Source organism: Parasteatoda tepidariorum, chromosome 12 (genome assembly GCF_982258835.1).
Source record: "Parasteatoda tepidariorum strain Cologne lab strain chromosome 12, Ptep-v5.0, whole genome shotgun sequence".
Lineage (NCBI taxonomy): Eukaryota > Metazoa > Arthropoda > Arachnida > Araneae > Theridiidae > Parasteatoda > Parasteatoda tepidariorum.
Genome location: NC_141766.1, coordinates 6,215,804 through 6,241,446, shown reverse-complemented (window position 1 = coordinate 6,241,446; position 25,643 = coordinate 6,215,804). Strand labels below are relative to the sequence as shown.

The 25,643-nt window shown below is 29.3% G+C and overlaps 1 protein-coding gene across 1 annotated transcript; it reads left to right on the top strand.

The window, feature by feature from the left end:
* The first annotated feature begins 3,567 nt into the window (after positions 1-3,567).
* Positions 3,568-20,280, top strand: LOC107453353 (DNA-binding protein inhibitor ID-3). The gene is made up of 2 exons (XM_016070144.3): positions 3,568-3,897; positions 19,811-20,280. The coding sequence occupies exons 1-2, from the start codon at positions 3,625-3,627 to the stop codon at positions 19,889-19,891; spliced, it is 354 nt and encodes a 117-aa protein (XP_015925630.1). The 5' UTR covers positions 3,568-3,624; the 3' UTR covers positions 19,892-20,280.
* The last annotated feature ends 5,363 nt before the right edge of the window (positions 20,281-25,643 follow it).

Genomic DNA, 25,643 nt, shown 5'->3' with positions numbered 1-25,643 from the left:
CTGATGTGATATCACGAAATAAAGTTACAATATGACCTCATTGGGACAGTTTAAAACTGTCACAGTTGTGATCATTTTTGACTTTTCTATGATGTTACTGTGACTGTTTGTGCTATCTGGGACTGGTTACTCAAGATTGCATACATAACAATAAATAAATGAGAACACATCATTGTGATACAGAAAGTACTTTTAAGAAAACGCGTGTTTATGTGTTCTAGCATTGACATCCACTTAAGTATTGCAAACTACTAATTTCATATCACGATTTAGATATCTACATAATTAATATATTATGGGGAACTTGAATGTTTTGTTTTCCCATGATAAATTTCAATTATGAAACTCCTTTTGATAAAAGAAGTACATGAGAACGATGATTTTTATTCCTCCAACATTCTACGAAATATTTTTAAGAGAACTAGAACAGGAATTTTTATACTCACAGAATTACAAAGCATTACAGAAAATTTTACATCTTGGCAACTAAGTTAAGTAAGTCATTTAACCAACATTTCAAAAGCTTTTTTGAACCTTTGAATTATTTAAATGTAGTGGTGTGGGGGAGAAATCAAATTTACGAGATATAGAATCATACATTAAAACATTAGCTTAGTTACCACTAGAAGAAATTTTCCCAATAAGCGTTGGAAATTGGCAACACTGTCACTATGAAAAATATTTTCCGAAGTAACGGAATACATGTTGGTTTATGCCTAGTGGATATTTTTTCTATTATTTAGGTAACACTTTAACCTGCTGCATAAATAGCACGAGATTTAAGGGTAACGCACGATTGAGAAATAATACACTATATGATAGGGGTGCACAGCTCTTGATGCGTGGCCCACGCCATCACCTAAACATAATAATAAAAGTATTATAATTTTTTTTGGAAAATAAAAAAGAATGGAAAATTTTCAATTACGCATCTGAGTTTTGGATGCGCCAAATTTAAATCAGTGTAGTTTTTCGAGCTCTTTTTTCGGTGGTTATTGCTACAAATTTCTATAGTTTTAAAAATCCTGCCACCCATACAAAAATTTAGAAGGTGGTAGCAAAACTCCTTCATTTCCACTCTGTTTTTCAAAGAAAATATTACCGGTATATGTAATCAGTACTACAATCGTTCGTCGTAATTTTTTTCAAAAATTGAAGTGATAAGTTTGCTCCAACTTTTATGAAATCCTGCGTATCACTTTTTAAATTCTTTTATCCATAACAGCTGTAATTCATTTTTTGGAGAAATTCCCCACATGCATTGTGTTAAAATCTCGATCTTTTTAATACGATATTATAACGAATCGCGAAAATCGTTGTTGTTGTTGTTAATTTACGTCGCACTAGAGCTGCACAATGGGCTATTGGCGACGGTCTGGGAAACATCCCGGAGGATGATCCGAAGACATGCCATCACAATTTTGATCCGGATGGATCAAAATTGTGATGGATCAAAATTTTGATCCGGAGGGGATGGCACCCCCGCTTTGGCAGCCCGACGACCTGCGCGCGAAGTCAAGCACTTTACGGTAGCACAGTTTAACGAGGACCAATACCGCACACCCTCGGTCCCTACGCAGACTGATCCAAGTGGTCACCCACCCGCACACTGACCGCAGCCAGTGATGCTTGACTTCGGTGATCTGCTGGGAACCGTGTCTTATCGATCAGTCCACTGCGGGACTCGCGAAAATCGAATCTTGCATTTTTGACGTGTCTTATTTGTGTCAACTTAATCGTAAATACAAGCCATTTTTTTTAAAAAATAATTTTTTCTCTTAAAAATACCGATGCTCTAAGCACGACTCCACTTGTGCATTTCAATGTGCGCTGCCGATCGCAAATCTAATTTTTTTTTTTTTTTTTTATAGTCCTTTCTATTGCTACGCTTTTTGACAGGGCTTCGAAAATCCTGATATTTTTAATCCGGTGCTATAACGAATCGCTATTTTCGATTCAGGCATTTTTAATCATCACCATGGATGTACTTTTTTTGTGCGACTTCATCATCAATCCAAGTTAATTTCTTTTTTAAATCGATATTTTTAATACAAAACGTATAATTTGAATTTAGGTTTTTATACTGCTTACTTTTTTTAAACTTTGTTTCGAATTTTTTGTAACTTAAAGCGGTTTTAAGAATTAACATTCATGAAATTTTTTAAAATTTCACTATAAAAATATATGTCCTAAAGTTAAAAATGTACTGAACTGAATAACAACTGAATGTTGAATCGTATTTTGAGCTATAATGCTTTTGTTTTATTTTAAATCATTTTAAACTTCATACAATCCCATTAATTAAAATATGTGATTTGCATTTATATTGCTCAATAAAGTATTTTTTACATTTCATTTAATTTATTTTAAAATGCACTTTTGTGTTACGTGAAGTGATAAAAAAAAAACCACAACTTATAACTTCAATTATTTGAGTAACCGCGGACAGTAGTGAAATATTTTGTTAGATTTATCTAGGATAACATTTTATCTAGGAATTAAATATTTTGTTAGATTTAAATTAGAATAAAACTTTTGTTCGTTTGTTCTTGAAAATTTGCTACCATTTTTCATGTTTTATAGGCTGCTGAGACCACTGATTATGGTGAAAATCTTATTTAGATATGAGACGCATGAAAGCGCCGAAAATTCCTGATTAAGAGGCATAGTTAAATATTAGGTATTAATTTAGTTAATTTTTTAATATTTAGTTAATTTTTTAACACGTTCACTCCGGGAAAAGTGAAAATACTGGTAGAAGAACTATTTCAATATTAGATAATATTCGGGAGGAGTTAATCTATTCTCAACAATAACAATTCACTGTAAGAAAATTTATCACTGTGAAGAAGCAATTGAATTCGGCGTGAACGTGTTAATATTAATTTAGCTAATTTTTTTAATGAAATTATTTTTTTTCCTTGAAAGAAAATTGCATATTTCTTTCACGGAATTTTATTGATTCAATCCCAAAATATGTTTTGATAGAATCTAATAAAACTTGTTAGAATGGTTTAAAATAATTAGCTTAGATTATATTTTTTCGTATCAAACTTTCCTTTTTTGTTTTAGTAATCTTATTCATTGAGCTTGAAGATAAAATTTTAAATATAAAAACTTGATACTACTTATGATTTTCAGACTAAATTATTACTCTATGGTTATACTCAAATTGTTCCAAAACAAAATTATGAAGTATATTTTTACTTTAAAATGTTTTAAAATTAAAGAGTAGTTCATATGAATTTGAACTTTCCTACACAATCGAAAAATATTTTCTTTTAAAATTATTTTAACTCTATGAATACGTAACAGTAAAAACTTGCTTTGGTTTTTATTCATTTATTGCTTCAGTAAAAGATTTGAGTAATTTAAAAATTTTCATTCTCCCCGCTAGATGGTATTCCAATCCCATTGTCACTCAATCGTTTCGTTTTGGGGAAAATTTTATCTTCTCATACACCCTGAAGGATTAACTGATTTTCTACCATTGGTCGAATTCTGCTTTAGAGCTCCGCCTTAGAAAACTTACGCATGCGCAAAACTACTCCCTAACACTTTTAAATATGTAGGAGATCATTAAGAGGAGCCAGCTATAAGTGAAAGGCTCTCTTCGATACAGTCATGCCTGTCAGTGATAAACAAATGAAAATACGAAGATCAGCTAGAGACGTCAATCATGAAGAAATACAGGCACTTCTGTCAAAATTGAAAGAAATAGTGCCAAATATGCCTCGAAATCGAAGGCTGTCAAAATTGGAGATAATTCAATACGTGATTGATTACATTGTGGACTTGCAAATTGCTTTGGAATGTCCACATGGAATTAGTCCAATTAATTCATCACATAGACAACCACTTGGTGTGATATCATCTCCTTCCAATTCTAGGCAAGATGTAAGTATACGTTCTTTTAAAATATTTAAATATTACGGTCAAAACTAATAAATTGACAGTATGGGTAGATATAAAATATTCTCACAACATATATTAATACCTATATATAGCAGAGGTACAATTCAAAACTTGTTTATAAATGAGATAATCCAAGAGTAACTTGAAATTTTATATTATGTAGAAGTGTAGAATATTTTTACTACATATCGATATGCACACATATGGTAGAGGTATAATTTAAAGCTTGTAAAAGTATGAAATATTTTTACATTATATTCAAATGCATACATTTGTTGGAGACATTTTTCAAAATTTGTGTTATAAAAAATAAATTATTATTCAAAAGTAAAAAATATTTTCCTATATATATATATATATATATATATATATATATATATATATATATATATATATATATATATATATATATATATATATATATATATATATATATATATATATATATATATATATATATATATATATATATATATATAATGGTAGAGGGATAATTTAAAATTTATAAAAGTACAAAATATTTTTACAAGATATTCAAACGCATGCATACAAAATTTGTGTTATATAATTTAAATTATGTAAAAGACATTTTAACAATAGATTTTTAACCGTACATATGATAAATAAACATTTGTGTTACTCGAAGGATGTAAACTATTAGACATGATATTGTTAGTAAAAATATATTTAAAAGCATTCATGTATTTTAGCCTTTTCGGGACAGACTAGTCAAAAATGTATTCGCGGGGAATCAGGATAGTAAAAAATCAAAAGCGGTATCTTAAGTTTGGGCATAGCTAATTTGACAGACTGCTTTCACTTTAAATGTAGCGCATCCAATCCTTGTGTGTTAAAAGTGTAAGTGTACAATTTTTAATTTGAACTAAGTAGTGGTGAATTAAATAAGGCAAACTATTATTACCCCGCCCACAAATAAACTGCCATAGTTTGACTACCACTTTTTATCTTTTTTACCCTGATTTACGGCACCCTGAGAATGCATATATGACTCGCCCGTCTCGAAGAGGTTAAGGAATGGTAGAACTCTTATAATATTTTTTAAAACTTGAAATAATGAGGCATATTCTGTTATTTCCAGTGAAAAAAAAAATGGTAGTAAGAAGGTAAGGAAAAATTGCTTTCTTATTTGTGAAATTTTTCACAAATAATTAGCCTAAAAATACAAAGAGTGGTGAAACAAAAATCTATTTAAATAGATTAAATTAGCGGAATTTTCTATCAGATTAAAATTAAATGCGAGACATCATCAAAATTTATCTGGGTTCCTGAGGCCGGCCCTTTTCCCATCCATCTTGAAATAATATCTTTAAGGTGGCTCTTTCTGGTAACTGGGTTGCAAAGTGGAGTGAAAAGAAAATGAAATATTTTGTATTTTAGTTAGAATTGCATCGCTACAAAAATAAGCTGCCATTGACCTGAGGTTTTGTCTTCTTTCAAGTTTTCAAAAGTAAATTTTCATTGAATCCTGGGGTGTCACAATTTGTAGTCATTTCAAAAAATTTGCAATATGATATTCCAAAAAATCTATGTTGAGACGTATGTTGTTATTTTTCGGAGTATTTCATTCTGGCATCTTTTGAGTTTTCCAGGTGTGATGAGGAGATATTAAATGCGAGACAGATATTCGTTTTAAATATATTTCATTCATAATATAATATATGGTGGTGGTTATAGATGAATACTTAAAATGAGAAATTGTATAATAATCAATAAAATTTCTACCACTTTTTATTTTTTTTGACCCACGTAACTTTACTGGTATAAATATGTATTATAAGTTTTTGGTTCATAGCGCTCGTCGTGAAACGGCTTTAGGAGGTAGTGCAGACAAAGGGTCATCAAATTTCCTGGATCGAGATGCGGTGATGTCACTTTAAGGAAGAGTTTTTCGAAATGATGCCGATAACTGATGCTGATCATGCTCTACTGACGTTCTCTTCTCCCTTGCGATGCCGGTTATGCTGAATTGATGCTGATTATCCTGAACGTTACGAGGTGAGTGATACAGATTTTGATCTCGTCAGGTTCCTGAGTCGGGAGAGACAATACTGACAACTGGCCATTTTGATGTCTGGATTTTGAGCCCGCCATTTTGTTTTTTCAAGTCATGCCGTATCATAAAACAGCTCGTGGTGGAAAGGTCTCACTCTCCATTCGTAATTCACCGTCGCATTGCAAAGAATCCACGTCATTAGAAGAAATCATTGCTACCTGTGGGATATCAAAAAAATACTTTCCACCAGTTGAACACGAACATATTGACGATCTCGTAGAGTTTTACACTCAGTTTGATACAGAGGAGCTGATTGGTTTAGATAAATTACTTAGCAAACTGCTCATTCAAATAAGATCAAGTTACTCTGGAGACTATGAATACTCCTACTTCCTAAAACTGACAAATGCAGCTTATCACGTCAGGTGGAAGAGGAAAAACTTTCAAGCGGCAGAAAACAAGGAGATGAATAAAAACTCCATTCAACTCGAATCAATAATGACTGAAATTAATCCAAGCACTGAAGACATAACCATGGAAAATAAAGATGAAAACCTGAATACAACACCGAATACAGAAACAGACACGGACATCAATATTAACAATAGCACAGAACCACCTGCAAAGAAAAGAAAAAAGAAGAAGAAAAAGCAAAATGCAATCAAAACAATTGAAGATAATTCTACACTCATATCTGCAAACAGCTGTCCTTCTTCTTGCCAACATAATTCAACAGATGACGCCACTATCTTGCCGACATCAAAACCTAAGGAGGATACCGACAAAGTACGGGATCCGCCCAGCAAACCTGAAATAACACTGCAAGCCAGATATATTAAGGTTTTGGTCCGGGGCCTGCCTGTGGACTTTGATACAGATGCCATCAATACAGAATTACAGAAAAACAGTATTGAAACCTTTAAAATTGTGCAGTTTAAGAAAAGAATGGGAGAGGCCTGTCGGCTCCTTCCACTTTTTCTCATAATCCTAACATCAACGGCGAATCACCAAAGAATATTCGAAGTCAACAACATACAGCAGATCCCGATCAAAATCGAACGATTTCGAGGAGGTCGAGGACCTATACAATGTTACAACTGCCAAAATTATGGACATACACAAAGCCACTGCAATGCACCTGCAAGGTGTGTAAAATGTGCTGAATACCACAGGTCACATGAATGCAACAAAGACAGAACTACACCTCCAAAATGCTGTAATTGTTACAAAAGCCACACAGCCAACTATACTGGGTGCGAGACCCGTCCCAGCAGAAGGAGCCCTCGAACAACATCATATTCGACGCCTAAACTTGCTCATCGATTAGTGTCATTAATCAAAGAATTACAGGAATTGCTCAAAAATGAAGAAGTGCTCCGTCTTCTGCGGGGGATCATCGGGGAAACATCTCAATCCCAGTGAGTTCTACTTTTATTTTCAAGACTCTCAAGTTAAATTCACTGAACTTTTCACATCAGACTTTTACTTAAGTTAAATTAAATTACATTAAGAATTATTTTCTGATAATATAACCAATTTATGCATACATATATATCAACTTTGCATGTTAAATTTTTTTGAAAATTCTATTGTATTTAATGAGCAATACTTCTCTGATAAAATATATTCACTGCATTTTCTCCAAATATGTTATTTCATCATGTATCAAGGTATGATTTATCTATATTCATCAATTATGCCTTTCATTTTTCAAAAATCAATTACTGTACATATCAAATCATGTTTTATCTTTATTTTTAATTTAAGTCTACAATCAATATTTCTAGTGTTAAGTCAATTTGTCATATTAAATTTCATTGTTTTATTATTTCACAAGCAAACGGCTTAATTTTTTTTATGGTTACCACAATGTATTCGAATGAACTTCAATGTATGTCACAATTAAATATGTGCTAGTTAAAATATAGAAATTTAATTAGTGAAATATGTATCAATTTATGTTATTATTTATTTATGTCAACTTATGTATATATATGTCAAATTATGTTTATATTTATATATATCAACTTAGATTCGATGAATCAGATATTCAAATGTTATATTTACTCAAGCAAAGTGCTTGTTTTTCTATTAGCTACCACATCGACTGCTAAATTCAAAATGTTATTACTATAAATTTTCTGTAAATTTCTAGATGTATGGGATAGGGGCCGCTAAGTGGCCCAGGTGCCCAATTTTTGTAAATAAAGTAAGTAAGTATTATAAGTTTTTTTGGAAAACGGCAGACTAACGGCCTTAGGTGCCCAGATAAATTTTGATGATGATGTATTATAAGTCGTAAAAGTTATGATTAGTTTGCTTCTTCTAAATGTAAGTTAGAAATGGAATGTTTTTGATCATTGCTTTTCTTATTTCTAGATTCCTATTTCATAGCTACAGTTTTTTTTACACTTTTTAATTAAGATCTTTTGTAGTGAAACAACAATTGAATTTACAATTGTTAAAAGAAATAATTTTAGCTTCGCGAACACTCAATGTTTTTGAAGTTAATTGCCAGGACTATGTTTAAATTAGATACGAAAATTTCCAGACAAAATCGGGTTATGATTCTGTAAAATATTTTTAAAAGATATTTGAATGGAGTGTGTGTTACATAATTTAGGAAAGTTTTAGGTTATATTGTTAACAAGTAAAATGTACGAAAATATAGAATAATTGATCTTTAAAATAAAATTAAAAAAATTTGCTTAAAAATTTCATTTCATGCATGAAGAGGCAAGAAAAATAGTTTCCTCATTTCAATAGATAGCTTTGAAAAATGCTAGATAGCACTGGGCAAGTTAAATCACTTCAACAGAAAAAATATTAGTCATATTATACGAAGCGATTTTTTTCCCTGCAGTCAAAAGTAATTTGTCATGTTTTATAATTCTTGGATTGCGCTTAAGTTCTTGAAATAACTGTAAGCACATTTTGAAATTAATTTTACACTCATGTGACGACCAAAAAGATAAAATATTATGATGTTAACAAAAGGAGATATTTTTAGATTTATAGTGGTTTTAAAAAAAGGAACTGACATCAAAAGCTGTTAAAATGTGCTAACATTTTCTGGATGTAAAATTTTTCAAAACATTTGCAACTAAAAGTAACGCTGCTCACCTTGAGATAGTATAGTATTGTTCACATTATTCTGCCTAAACTTAGTATTTCAAAAGTTGCAACCATAATTTCTTTCGAATACATTTCAAAAATATATGATAATATCATAGCGGCTCCCAATTTTTCCGGGAGATTTTTACTTAAAATTTAAAGTGGTAACAAAAAAGTATGCTTCAATAAGTTTTTTCTTAGTTAAACAAAGTTGGGTTATAAAATTAACATAATACCACTACACATAAATAATTTAAATAAATATATGAAAACTCTTGACTTTATACTTGAAAATATAAAGTGTTTAGTAAGTTGAAATAATTTCTGCTTTCAGTTGTAAATTCAATTATTGTTTCGCTACCACTATGAAAAATCGAAAAGTGCAAAAAACGGCAGTATGGATCAGATACGTAACGTTTCCGGAAATGATTAGGAAAAGAAGTAATAAAAACATTTAATTTATAATTTTTATTTTGAACAACTTCCGCGTCCTATTGAAACATTTTTATTTCAGTGTTGATACGTGCACTTAAAAACCAAACAAAAAATACTAATAACTTCATTTTGTAATTTCTCAATTTAAGTATTCACTCGTAGCTACCATTAATTAATCTGAAAATCTGCATTCACTTTTAATATATATATATATATATATATATATATATATATATATATATATATATATATATATATATATATATATAATAAGCTGAAGGAAATAAGTAAAAAGAATGTATATAAATAGTCATCTTCCTTCTTTGCTCATTTCTGATACAAGCGAAAATCACTTTGCTAAGACTTTACTTGATTAAATAATCCAATATTTTAATACTGTACAAAATTGTTTAGATTTTTACAAAATTAAGAAAATTTTAATATTTGAATGGTTTTAAATGCATCTTTGAATTCTACAATTTAATTCAGAAATATCTAAAGTTATTTTGTAACAGTCATGCATAGTAACTTTCTTATTGATTTATCGATAGTGAAGTATATAAAAAACGAAGTATATGAAATTTCAATCTGTCATAGAATTTACAATATTACTACATCTTGTAATATCATAGATATACTTTCAGGTATTTGGAAGTTTTGACATGTAATGGAGTTGAGAAATAAAATGAAAATTCGAAATAAACATAAGTTGTATAAGAAAATTGAACTTTTTACCTGCGTTGATAAGATTAATCAGCTTTAATACCACTGTATTCTCTACTTTTTTCATGTATTGCTATTTAAAAAGAGATTTTAGAGCAGACGATTTCAGTTTAAAAATATTTCAATGAACTATAATCTTCTATATTTCGAAGAACTTCATCAAGGAACTATAATTCAATGTTAAAGAATTTCGCTCTATTTATCGAATAGTTCTGCAATAATCTTCTCTCTGAGAGAATGTATTTTATGAGCTAAATAAATTCAATTCAAGTTGCTGAAATTAAAGAAAAATATTGAAGAATTTATTCTTTCAAAATCATTCTAGAGAGTAAACATATGCAACGTAAACAAATAAAGGAGAGAAACGAAGATGTATCCAAAATTTCGCCTACCACATTTTAGCGTTAAAAATTAGAAAAAAAAAAAAAACAACAAAAAAACGATGTATTAATAATGAATAATTCTATATACTAATTATTTTACGGTTGTGTTTTTATTCCTTTATATTTACTTGTAAGCTCATTTTCAAAGTATAAATTTGGATTTTAGAATGAATTAATTTTTTTGCTTTAAGTCAGATAGGTAACTAATAGAAGATCAGTACAACAAGCTTTCACTTTAAAAATTTAAAACTATGGATTTCATAACTAGATATACTTATTTTGAAGGATTTAGCGTGAACTTATTGAAATGCACTACTGCTTTTTAAAATTAAATAAAAAACTGTAAGAATCAATCTGAAAAGGACATTACAAGTATATATCTGAATAACAGGGTTCCCGCGGGCCTTGAAAAATTTAAAAAGTGGTAGCGAAAATAAAATAAATGTGGATGAATTTCTGCGTAACCACCGCAAAACATTGTTTTCTGAAGAAAGTAGATATGCATTAAAATTTCATCTTGCTTATTCATTTAACGATTAAGTGGTATATTAAGATGAGAAATATATTCTAGCATTAACCTAAATTTACTACCACAGCTAAAATTTTTCAAGATTCTGCGGGAACCCTGAATAAAATGAGACAGTACAAAAATTGCGATTTCTATAGGAAATATTTGTTAAACTAATGATAAACGCTTTTGCAACATTTGTTAGACTTTTGAATAAAAGTCAAACACGTAAAAAGTAATAAATTCAAAAATTTATTATTAACAAGTTTTCTAGCATATTTTTTTCACTTGAAGAATGCATTCGTTTTTTATATGAATAATTTTTCAAGTTATAATGTTGAATAATCAAATATATAAATCTTCCACTTCTTACAGTCGCATCCCATCATATTTTGTCGGAGCTCATCATCATGTGTTTATTATGCATTTATCTTCACGTAGTGACAGTCAAAATCATTTTAAATTAAATTTACTATACCAAGAATTAAATAGAAAAGCAAATGTTATGCTACAAATATTTATATAAAATACAAAATCATACAAAAATCTTTAAAGATTGCCAACTATAAAATATATTTTTGTAGATCTTACGTTTGAGAAATATTTTTCTTATTAGTAATAAAATTTTGGTTCTTGATTTAATTAACCGGTTAACGCCCAGCGTCATATATTTAGTACAGTTCCTTTTTTTAAAGACATTCATTGTGATGGGAAACTTTTTTCAGTATTTTCATTTATCTGGATGAATTAAAAGATTTTCAGATACCATGATGATTTAGTTATTTCTGATTAGATCTAGAATTATAAGGAGCAAGTACTTTTTGATCTATCAAAGACTTTTTGAATGCTCTAACAGTAGAAAAACCAATTAATTTCGATAATATATTATACTACTTTTTGTATCATTTCAATATATAAATTCGGGACAAAGCAGGTTAATACGACTTAAAGGGATGCCACAGGCGACTAAAAATGTAAGAAGTGTTGACTAATAAAAAGCGAAAATCTATTAAAAGTTATTAAAACTAGTAACTTTTTCGAACATATTTCTTAAAGTTTACTATTGAAAGTGAATGCAAAGAATAATTTCTCCTTATGAATAATTTTCAATATAAGTCGTGGTGTTAGTTACGATTGAATAATTAAACAGATTAAATAAATAGAAAAAATGAGTTTCTAACACTTCTTGCAATTTTAGTCTCCTGGGGCATTCCGGGATTTAAAATGGTTTTTTCTACCACTACTGTTAGAATTAATTAAAAGATATACATAAGACTTTGGTCTAGTGGCAGCGAATGTTAATACTGGACTAGATCACAATGACATGTAAATAGTTCAAATATATTCCATTTAGTGGTGAGGCTTTTGAAATATTTTCAGAATAATTCTACTACAATATTTTGCATCTGTTTAATAATCCGTCGGCTAAAAGCACACCATAAAGAATCGAGTCAGATTGCAAGCAGGTTAAAACAAAACTCGGAAATTTATTTGATCGTTATAGCTACAACTTCTAAGAATTTTTTTTATTTATTTTGCTCCCGAAAATTATCTATTATTGAAATAGTTCTATTAATAGTGTTTTCTCTTTTTCGTCTCGATTTCAGGCCTGGTAGTATTGAATACATGTCTTCATATTAATTGTAGTTGCGATAGAGTTATTTCTTTCAAAAAGAGAGTGAAAATGAAAAAGATTTAATATCACTTTTTCTACGAATGCAGAAAGCTATTATAATTTTTCTTCAGTTGATCAAAAAACGTTTTATTTCCTGATGCGAATGTGCTATATTTGTATTGAAATTCTATTTGTTTTACAAATTTTTTCTTTAGTTTACTACCACTGGAAAAAATATTTCCTGAAAATCGTAAATGTTGGAAAGTTTGATGTCGTGTCCGATTCAAATGCTGATTACCATGATTTCCACGTTGACAAAAATGTTATTACCAAGCGGATATTCCTTGTATGTGGAAACAATACTAAGGAGCAGTTCACCTTGCCTTATGAACATTATTTATGCTTCTCATTATTTATGCTCAGTAAAAATGATTTTCACTATCACTAGAAAAGTGCGAAAAATATACCTTCAACTTTTCCATAATATTAAAAATACTTACGCTTGTATCAAATTCTTTGATATTTTTAAATTGGTCTTTGCTATTTTATACACTGTATTTTATGTGAAATAGTAATTTTTTGTTAAATAGCTTTCTTTTAAATTAGAACCCATTAGAAAGGAAATTTCGGTTGCCGATTATTGATTAAGTTCACTTAAGTTTTTGAGATGATTGATGACTTGAGTACTGAAAATTTATCATAGTGGACTCATAGATAATAATTGTGTTAAAAGCAGTTAAAGAATTTAAGAGGACAAATTCAGTAATTTAAAGTTGAGAAAAAGCGTAAACAAATTATGACGCTAGACCTTGTTTACGATATTTTTGTCTCTTCAGTGCTTCCTTTAAAATGTAAGTAAAGCGAAAATCGTCCCTCAAGAAGTAATCAGATTTTTAATTTTTCCTAGTAGATGATATAACGGATATTATTTTAATCTTACAACACGCGCTTTATTCATTTATATATAATGGTGGTCATTAATCCAAGAAATAAAACATTTCACTCTAAAGAGAAAAATCTCTGGAAATCCACGAATCCATCTGCCTTACAAATTATAAAAAGAGGTAACAAAAATGAGACAAATATTAATACATTTGTAACTGTAACTTTTAAAAGAAAATATATCCTAATTTTATCCAGAACGATTCCTAAAAATTATGTCTTTAAATAAAAAATTGTTGTGACTTCTGAGAGCAGTTAAGACACATGTGATTACCAAAGCAAAACATTTGATTTCTCAGAAAGAATATTAAATGATATGTCTTAGTTGCATCGTCATTACGAGGACAAAAATTTGTTATTAACACGTTGAATGCCATGGGGATCACCGGTGACCGGCACTAAGTTTGTTCGTAGCGCCACTGTGGTCACCGGTTACCGGCGAAGCCAAGATTATTAGAAACACATAATTCGAGTAAATTTAAAAATTTTTTTTTTTTACATTATTATCGTTACAAAAATGGTTCGAAGAAAAGAATGCTATATAGAATACACAAAAATAGTTTTATTTATATACACAGAGATGCCAACTTGCTCCGGACAGCGGATAAATATTTCAAATATGAATTGTTTGTTGTTGAACTATCATTTAAGGTTTCATTATGATAAACTACTGAAAACAGTAAAATTAAAAAGATATTATATATTATTTGATTGTTCTTGTAAATATTGCTTTTTTCGGTCTTTGAAATCCTATTGTCAGACAGTAATTCTATTGTTTCAACTGTGATTCAATAGTACTGGTTCAGTTTTGTTAATGATAAAGAACAAAAATTGATTTGTAACACTACTACAATTAAATTTTAAAACATTTGAGCTTTTAAATATGCAGATTTTAAACATAACTTCAAAAGTTATTAAATCAGAGGAAAAAACAGGGATTCAATCAGTTTTCGAGTATGCTTTTGTAAAATTTTAAAATAAGTCAAAACCAGGGTCCGAACTGTCCTTAAGAATTTAAAAGTGGTGACAATATCATAATAATAAAGTTAAAAATTTATTTTTATTTGCTTCCACTTCAATATTAAAAATATAAAAAGTGCAATTTTGTTACTAGGTATGTTTATTTTGAAAAAATAAGCGTGGTCACAAATTTATAAAAATCCTTTTTCAGGACACTACAGGTCAAAACATCTCTATTTTAGTTGATATTTCTGAAGCGACATTCTCTTAAAGGCATTAGTGTTGTCGCCACGTTTCAAAAGGCCTTTCACTTCATTTTTATTAATAAATTTTCATTTATGCTAAGTATAGAAAGAGGTTTTAATTTTGCTAGAATTCAAATGCTTTATTTTCTCTATTCATGATATGATATATATCATGCTGGGCGTTGCTAATGAAATTTATTTTATCAGTGAAAAAATGGTATAGCATAAAATTTCTCACCGCATTGAATATTAAAAAAAAAAAAATTACAACTGGAGCACAAATGTATTCTGGTAAACTGATTTATCTTTTTTTGAAACAAATACTAATAATAAAACACTTTTGATATCTTTTTATATGTATTTAACCCTTTGCACTCCGAGTACTTTTAAAAGATGCTTGATGGACTATCAGCACTATAGCATTTAAAATACAAAATATGGTATTATTATACAATTTTAAAATTCTTAAAATAATGTGGTTACTAATTATTAAGGTATAAAATTTCTTAATTTTAAAGTGGTAACTGTTGATAGTGCCTCCGTGGAGACAAAGGGTTAAACCTGCCGGTCACACTATTTGTAATAAGGAGAAAAACGCCTTATAGAAAAAATGGATTTCTGATTAAATTAAATGAGTATTTAATGCATTTAGCTACAAATTTGGATTTTATAATACATCAATTGCGAGCAAATTGCGAGGTTTTTAATATTGAGGTGGATATGCTTAATCAAGATAAACAATAAAATAATCAAAATGCGTGGTTCTTTTTGAAAATATTGTCATGCAAAAGGCTCTAAAAGAAATTTTAGATATTAAATGCTCTAAAATATTTGCATATCCTTAAACTCAGCGGAATTTCCGTAGTTAAGGAAATTTTTTTTCTTAGTAGCTATAAAATAAAAGCCATTTCCGGAATAACTAATTTCGATTGAAAGTTTGAGTCAGGCAGGATTTTAGCAAGTGGAACCTTAAGCAGTATATTCTAAATGACATATTTGAGCTCTTCGCCGTTTATTGTTTTATTGAAATTACATACATTTGCAGACTTGTGTGCTCAATTTAGGCTTATAAACCTTTGTCAAGTAAAAGGACAGATGGAACAATTCGGAGAAGGACATCACGGCAGGATTCGAACGAGTCACATCCACGCTTCGCACAGCTTTTGGCGGGCAATACCGCTCGGTCAGGGAGGCCCCTTCGTTGTTTATAGAATTGCTAAACATTTAAAAGCAATTAGTTTTTCGTTTTTAGTCGTTTTTTGTGGAATCAGTGTTGCCAGACTGAACACCGGAAAAGGTTAATATTTTAATTAATTAAAAGAATCACCAATACATAGAAATAATGTACGCATACTTCATTGGCATCATATCTTTCTATGCTTTTGGGAATTTTTTTAGCTAACTTTATGTTTTTGCGTATGATTCTTTGTTTTGTGCTAAAATTATTTCCCCCATGCAAATGACTCATATGATCTTCCTTTTATAACTACTTTGTTTTAAGATGTTGACAAAATAATTGCTTTTACTTGTCTATAAAATATTTTGACATCAGACTAAATTCAACCACACATAGTTTAGCGCAATCTGCTCCTTATAATTTTCGTTCGTTTTATTTACTCAAACAAAGCTCTTGAACTCTAATAATAGCCACCACACATTCTTTTGACCTCATAAAGTTCCACTACAACTATTTAAATAAACATGATGGATGAGATAGGGGTAAAGATCAGTAAATTGAAGAAGAAAATATTTTGAAAAAGGCATTTCCATTTTGAATCGGTAACTTTCTTTCAACTAAACAAGAAGATGCTCTTTAAATCTGAGAATTTTATTGGTTTCAAACGACACTTGTTCACTACAAATAGCAAAATCATTTCGCCCTCCAGAAAATATTTTTTCTGGTTGCAGTAAAGATAACGTAATAATATTTTAATAAATTACATTAAAAGTGTCTCCCCTACTACAGATTTCATTTTCCTTCCCCTAACTGCAGGTACTGAACTTTTACGGCCTAGGAAGAATCATTTAACGTTACCCACGCCGCACTGCCCCACATACCCGTTTTATAGGGTGGGACACATTCACACAAACATCCATGCCCTGAGCAGGATTCGAACCCGCAATCAGGCACGCTAACCACTCGTTCATCGGCCGGCAATGTTGTGATAATAGTTTCATAAATATTTACTTGATTTTGAAATATGTTTGCTTTAGTTCACTACCAATAGAAAAATTGTTTCGTGACAGAGGGTATGCCTCGAATATTTGATTATTCTTCTACGGAAAACTGTAAAATAATTTATATAAAGCTTTTTATTTGTCATGCATTATTTCCAAAAAAACGAAAGAAAAAAAACGACTTTCCTTTTAGTTTGAGTCGTTGAAAACTTGTTTACACTTTATCTATCTATCTATCTATCTATCTATCTCAGGGTTGGGTTTTTGACGTCAAAAAGTGGTTTTTGACGTGACAAGGGTATAATACTGGTTTAAACCGTCAAAAATGTCAAAAACTGAAGTTTGCCAAGAAAATATATAATCTTCAAAACTACCAACAGTTGCCATGCATTATATTGAAATTTAATTATACTATAGGTAATCATCAGGTTTTAAAATATTTTTTAATTAAAATTAAGGTAAAATAACAGATTTAAAATCTCAGAAATTTATATTCAAATGCATGTGCAGAAAAATTTTGCACAAAAATTGTTTAAATATTTATATTTAAAAATATTTTTTTTCTCTTTTTGATACTTAAGATAATTAAAAGTTTATTACTATGCATTTTTGACATATAAGGAACATATAACTAATATTTATAAGGAACTTACAAGTTATGTTGTATAAATACAAACTTGATGTAAGATACAAGTGTATAAAATTTTTTTTTTAATATGTTATACCGAATATCTTTATTATCCAGTATGTTAATTTGAATTTAAAAGTAGTTATATTTATGAATAATGATAAATATAATTCATATTGTTTATCATATTTATTTAGAATTATTACACTTATCATTTTAAAACAATTTTTATCTCTTAATTTTTTTTCTCCACTTGTATTAAGAATACAAATAATGCATATCTTGAAAGCAAGAAGTAATTATTCAACAGCTGAATATTTAGATATCCAACAAAACTATATCGTATTCAGCAAAATGAAATTCACAAGTATTTGGATAAACTAAATTTTCAGCATAGTAAATGAATAGGCTGAATATACTGTAAATCGACACTAACTACTCTGTGTATTTAACAGAAAGCACTTAAATTTGTATTGTCTTATGTTAAAAAGATTATTAACAAGATTTAAAAGAATATTAAAAAGATTTTTCTTTAAAAGAGAAGATGTCTAATGTACAAAACTGCTAATGTTTATCTTTAAAAATGTCTAACTTTTAGTATAATCTATACTATACACTAAATTTGGTTATAAATAAATTTCTTAATAATATCACTGCAGATTTTCAATAACACATGAAAATGAATACATAATATTACAAAAGATGTGAGTTTTCAAAAGTACAAGATTTTGGTTACTATTCAAAATATAAGTGTTTCTTCAAAATTTTAAATTTATTTTTTCTAGAACATATTTAGAAACACTATCCTTTAAAAAATATATAAATTTTATGTATTAATTAAATTTTACAAATGAATATAGGTTTTTGACATTTTCGACATTTTTGACAGTGAGGTTTTTGACGTGACGGTTTAAACCATGGTTTAAACTGTCAAAAACTGTCACATGTCAAAAACCTGCCAACCCTGATCTATCTATATCTATCTATCTATCTATCTATCTATCTATCTATCTATCTATCTATCTATCTATCTATCTATCTATCTATATATATATATATATATATATATATATATATATATATATATATATATATATATATATATATATATATATATGTATATATATATATATATATAAACACAAACATTTTTTTAAGGTATTATGCGAAATATTCGGTGATTTTAAAGGAAAATGTAAAAAGTGCATTTACAAAAAAAGGTGATAGTCTAGGCATGGTTGAACCAAGTTGATATTTTCTTGTGTTACCTACCACTTTAGCTTTGAAAAGTCACTATGCACAGGCTATTCAGAGCTAAAATCCATACATATGATAATAGATCCTTATAAATTTGTATTTATTAACATATGGTAGCAGAGATGTCAACTTTCCTCTGCTTTATAAAAAAATTAATTCTAGTGGAAACGAAATTTAAATTATTTTTAGTTTAGTATTTTTCATTATAAGTCATTTTTCCACCTCCACGAATCGAAAATTCAAAGTATTATATGAAATGCATCTTTATTGAAGGCATCTCGTGGTGACATTACTAGCTTTACTATTTAATTCGCTATCAATTTATTATAACTTTTGTAGAAATCAGAGCAGCATCCCTGTAGGTAGCCTTAATTATAATGCAAAATAATTAATTTTAGTAAAATTCTTACCACTCTTTATTATAACAGTTATTATTAAAAAGATGCTAGAATTGACTTAAAAAAATAGTATTCAATTTATATATGAGTTCATTTTAATTGCTGTGTTTGTTTTTACTCATTCTATAATTTCACAGTGATTTCAATAATTTGCATCATGCACAAGATGTTTGGTATATTCTAGATTTTACCGACTTACCTTTCACATAAGTGGCTTGGTAAAAGTCCGAAGTATGCCTTAATATGATTCCATTTCGACTTTTAAGCATGACTTTGAGGCAATTTTCATGCCTCTCTGCCAAAGATTTACAAAACCAATTATGTAAATCCTAGGTTTTCCCAGTAAAACGTAAGATTTTCTTGAGTTTGAGTTTTGACAGTTGTTACATGAAAAACACGAAGTCTTGTAAATTCTTGAGCTTACTGGTAAAACTTTTTTCCAAAGTGATTTTTCATTGTTTTCTCCCTTATAGATATTTTATTTATCTTTTTCAGGTCAATCCACTCGATAAACTGCCATCAATGCATCGTCCAGATGTGATGTTAAAAAGTATTTCACGTTCGTTATCAAGCTAAAATTATGAAACTCTAAAGTGTGCCATCTTTTCATTACTGTGCAATTTTTTCTCATTTCTTCTTCAACAGGGCAAGATTGCAATCAAAGTCTAAAGGTGCTCTTGCAATTTCTGCAAGTAGTGTCATTCCTGTGCACCCTACACTAATAGTGATCTAATGTAAATAGACTCACAATATATTTTTCACTTTTTTTTGTTCGGTTGATTTTGTGCATTCACTGTGATTAACAGTTTTTTATGTGTATAGAAATTTATTCCACAATTTGTAAATTTTGTACTTAAAAAAATTACTGTGTTTATTTTCTCTTTTGCTTTGTTCAACAGCAGTTATGAAGAATAACGTCTTTTGTCATGTAAAAATTGTAAGGAAAATTAAATATTAAATTAAAACCTTTTGTTTCATTTTTAATGTTCTTAACATGTTATACTACTGTTTTTAAGCTCTTTCAATTTTAACTTTATGCGAAAGGCTCTAATGTGAAATAAGCACGGGGAAAATTCTTCTTGTGGCATATGTTTTAATGTATTATTTTTTGCTTTGTTAAATTGGTTTAAAATAATTTTCCCCAAGTTTATATGAAACGCCACTTACTCGTGTTGAGGTGAATTTTTTTTCCTACCAATAGTGATTGATTATCATGTAAACACGAGTAGTTTAAACAGTTTATCACCAGGAAAAAAAGTCAACCGAAATCTTTTTTTCTACGTTAAAATGAAGTTTTTAGGTACTCAACTCTTTAAATTATAATGTCTCTAAACATACTTGACCACCATCAACTCTCTCTAGTATTTATAATGAGTTAAATAAAGTAATAATTGAAAGAGTTAAGAATTACAGAGCACTATGGAACAGCAACTTTTAAACTGGTTGAGTCTGATGCGCATTGGAAGATGTTTAAATAACTAACTTTTTAACAGTTTGACGAAATAATTAATTTTTTGTAATTTGTTATACCCTTGTGTTTTTTAATTTAATTATTTTTTATTATCTTCTTGGTTTTGAAAATTATTTCATTATTTGAGGATTACAACTGGTTAGTATCTCAACTTTTTTTTATTTTTAAATAATGCATATAGGGGTTCTGAATTATTTATTTAGGACCACACGTTTAAAAATGCTTTATTTTATGTGCATTGAGTTTTTGGGGGTAATAAAAATGTGTTTAAGTTAGTTAAAATTATTACATATCTTAAAAATGTTTTATTTAATGTATGTGAAGATTTTTAGTTCAATTTTTAACAGTGTGACACGCTATAGGAGCCCAAAACATTTCTGTGCCCGGGGGCCCTGCTTGTGAATAAGACAGCCCAGCTTGTTGTCCATTAAAAATGACATCCTAGTGCCTTTATTATTGTGTCATCAAGACTCGAAAGAATCTTTTCTAATGTCTTGAAAATAACAGGTTGGTGAATCAGATCGAAGTAAATAACTTTACAAACTTTACTATACTTTAATATGTAACAGCTATTTCTTGAATCTTGCTTTTGTGTACACACATTCAAGCAACAAATTAGAGAGAAAAAAAGTTTTCGGGATATCAAGACACATATTTAAAATTTATTTAAAATATTTATTAGTAACGATAGTGTGATCAATTTATACAATTTAAAGCAAGTCATAAACAGGTTTTACATATTTACAAGAATTCAATTGTGGCAAAATATAAAGTGAAGAGACTGTCTTTTGGCAGTTCATTCACAATATGATATTTCTATGTATGAAACATCATATTTCGTGAAAGAATTCGTTGCATATTAAAAAAACGTTACGATATTTAAAAAAAGGTGAAACAAACTATTTATCCTGAAAGCAAACATATATGCATTCGATAGCAATACTTCTTCATCCAATCTCACTTATGATGAAAGATTTGTCGGATTTCACAATTTCTTGATTTTAGCCTTTTTTTTATCTCATATTTTTCTACAAGCCACCCCACAAACAATGAAATATAGCATTTTGTAATATAAAAACAACGAACAATTAAAAAGAGTCAAATTCATAACTGCCTTGGGAAGTCTTTTCCCTTTCTTCTTTTCTTTTCTTTTAATTTTTTTTTTTTTTTCTTAAAGGAAGATACGTTTTTGAAACAATATTTGTTTCCGTTCTTTCATTAAGCAAAACCTTTGTTTTTCAGTCTACTTTTCCCGGCATAAAAAAAGGATGAAAGTTAAACAAAGCCATTTTATATAAATTTCATAAGAGAAAAATGATCCAATATGAAAAAATAATCCTATTTAATGAAAAAATCCCAAAGGTCTCGAAAGCCAAATCACCTTAAACTGTTCCCTTAACTGGAAAATACATATTTCAAATATTCTTAAAAAAGCAAAAGCAGCTTTCCAATCTTTAAATCCCCTGTTAAAAAGTGAGAGCAAAATGGCTTTAAACACAAAAAGACATATATATATAATGAGCTCCCCAGCCTGGGGGCTCATACAAACAATCAAAGGATAAGAATCTTTGAGCACAAAGTACTTAGGAGAATCACCGGGGCACCCTGGTTTGCTCAAAATAATACCCTTTATAACGATCTTAAAATAGACAAAATCTTTTTAAACTTAATGCTTCCTTTTTTAAAGGTGCTAACGATTGTTGAACACGTGATTTCAATAAATTATTAGACTTAGACATTATTGATAATAACGTAAAATTTAGCTCGATAACCGCATTCTTTTTTCGCAACTGTGTGCTATCAAAACATTACCGATAATTTTAATATCATCTCCTCTATCTTAGACAAACTATGCACTCTGCACCTGAGAAGTCCGGCTACCGGGGACTGCATAGGGAGTCTTCCCCTCTTGTATATAACTATAAATATTTTTATTTTTTATCTTTCTTATCTAATACTATTTCTCATTATTATTAATTTTATGTATCAAATTGCGATTTAACTTGTTTATACGCAACCCAGACTTTTTTCAAATTTGTACTTCAACATGAGACTTTTGTTAACCATCCTTCCTATAATTTTATTTTCGGAGCAGATATCCCCCTCGGCACTCCGATACAACTCTATCAGTCAGACAATATTAGTTCGAGTTTTGTCATAAAAAACTATTCAAGTGACGCAAATCACCTCTTTTATTTCCTGTCTTTCTTATATGGTTAATTAATTTATAGTCAAAAATAAAATTTGAAACATGGTGGCATTAAATGGTGGCACATAGAAGTGGCATTAAAGAACTCAAAATTATTTTCCTCCACTTTGATCTTGTTTCATATGAAAAGGCAGATAGGTTTTGCTACATTAATTAATTATCTAATTTAACTAAGAAATTTATTACCTAAATAACTTATTTATTCAAAGACGGTGTTAATTAAAATTAAATATTGTTAATTTGAAATCAGTAAATATTTTGTTTCCAGAGGCATTAAAAAATAATTTTATTTTCAGTAAAAATGATTTAATAATTTAATTAAAAAAATAATTAAAAAAATAATTAAATAATGATTTAAATATAATTTAATAATTTAATTAAAAAGAATAATTTAATAATTTAATTAAAAAGAATAATTTACTAAATATAATGTAATAATAATTTAAAAATAATTTAATAATTTAATTTAAAATAAAATAATTTAATTTTCAGTAAAAATAATTTATTTCCAAATTCATTTTTGAGTTTAGATAGCTGCCAGTTCTTCCGGAAAATGTGATTTTTATATTTAAAGTGATAACAAACCTTTTCCATTCTTGGAATGATAAATTTAATTAAAATGCTCAATTACAAATAAATAAATTAAACATTTATTCATTATAATCATTCGATGCTATAACTAATCTCAGGCAATATATGTATCTGTTTTTTCAAATTAAATTTTACTACCACTTCGGAAAAATCATTTTTAGGAAAAATTGGCAGGTTCATCAAGGAACGGTCACAAAATTTATGAAAAACGCGTATATAATAAAAGTTATATTTGCTTATAGAGATTGTTACCACTCTAGGTGCAAAGAAAGTACTTGTTTTTAAATATCAGCATTATGATGAACTGTTTTGGAAAAAAAAAGAACCGTCTTTTTAAAATTCATTTTTACTTCTTTCAGAATTTAAATTCACACTCTATAATTGTCGGAATACATCAAAATATGTTGCATTTAGATTTCTTTCTCTTATAAAAGGATAATATTAGGGTAAACATTTCGTAAATTCAAGCAACACCTTATTTCTTTAATTTTAAAACAAATATTACGATTTCAAATCAAATGATGAATATATCCCAAATAAAATTATTTATCTTTTTTACACAAGATATATTTAAAATGTAAGTAGCTTTGAATCTAAGGTCAACTTGGTTAAAAGTCACTTTTTTCAAACATCGCTATAAAGTGTTGCGCACGTCAACGAGGAATAGATTAAGGACCTCCAATTACACGGAATTTCAGTATTTATTATGTTTTTTATTATATATTTCCATTATAGTATTATAGATTTCCACCAACTTCCTTGTTCTCGAACTATAATTAAGATGTAAAAGAACTAGTTTTCACCTTAATATTTGGAGGCCAATATACAGGGTGTTTATAAAGTCCCGGACCCATTTTGATGTTTAATAACTCATAAAATAATAAAGATAGATTAGAATTAATAACATAAATGGTTAGATAGACTCAAAAAGTTTCATGACCTTTGTCAATGAACTTCCACGTGTGCCCCCTTCGTCGCACGGAGAATATCAAGTCGATAGTCAATTTCACGGCAGGTAGCGGCAAGCATATCGGCATCCACAGAGGCAATTGCTGTTGTAATTCTGGCTTTTAGGTCATCAATGTTCGACACGATCCTCCTGTAAACATCGTCCTTTATAAATCGCCAAAGAAAAAAGTCCAGCGGCGTTATATCAGGTGATCTGGGTGGCCAAGGAATTGGACCTCCTTGCCCAATCCATCTTGCTGGAAAATGGTCATTCAAAGAACTACGAGCGATGATACCCCAATAAGGTGGTGCACCATCTTGTTGCAAAAAGACATGTGGCTGAAGCTCTTCTAGTTGTGGAAATACGAAGTTTTCCAACATGTCTAAGTATACGACTGATGAGACCGTCTTTTCTGTAAAAAGAAAGGCCCAATGACTCGATCGTGCATTAGTCCACACCACACATTAACCTTTGGGGAATCCCTTTGTGTCTCATGGTATTCATGGGGGTTTTCAGATCCCGACATGCGCACATTATGGCGATTAACAATGCCAGAAACATGAAATGATGCTTCGTCGGAGAACATTATGCGCTTCAGAAAATCAGAAGCATCTTCTATCCTTCCTACCATATCTGTTGCAAACGCCATCCTCCTAAGACCTATCGTCCGGTTTCAAACCTTGAACAATTTGAATTTTGTATGCATGCAGTCTTAATTGTTTCTTAATAATCTTGTACACCGTCGAAATTGGCATATCCAATTCTCTTGCCGCTGATCTCACAGATCTTCTAGGATTGTCTAAAAATGTCTGTCTGACACGCTCAACGACAAAATCACTTGTGCAGGGACGTCCGGAACGTTTCTTATCTGCGATACTTCCAATTTCTAGAAAATTCTTTTTCCACCGCAAGATGCTGCTTTTGGAAGGAAGATCTTTTTGGTAAATTCTTCTGCATTTTCTCTGCTCTTGCACTATCGATTTCGTTTCTATGAACCACCATAAAATCTGTGCTTTCTCTTATGGTGTATGCATTCTCCTTAATATCCGCTCGAATAAAACATCACATAGAAAAGTACTACATAGAACAAACACATCAAAGGCATAAC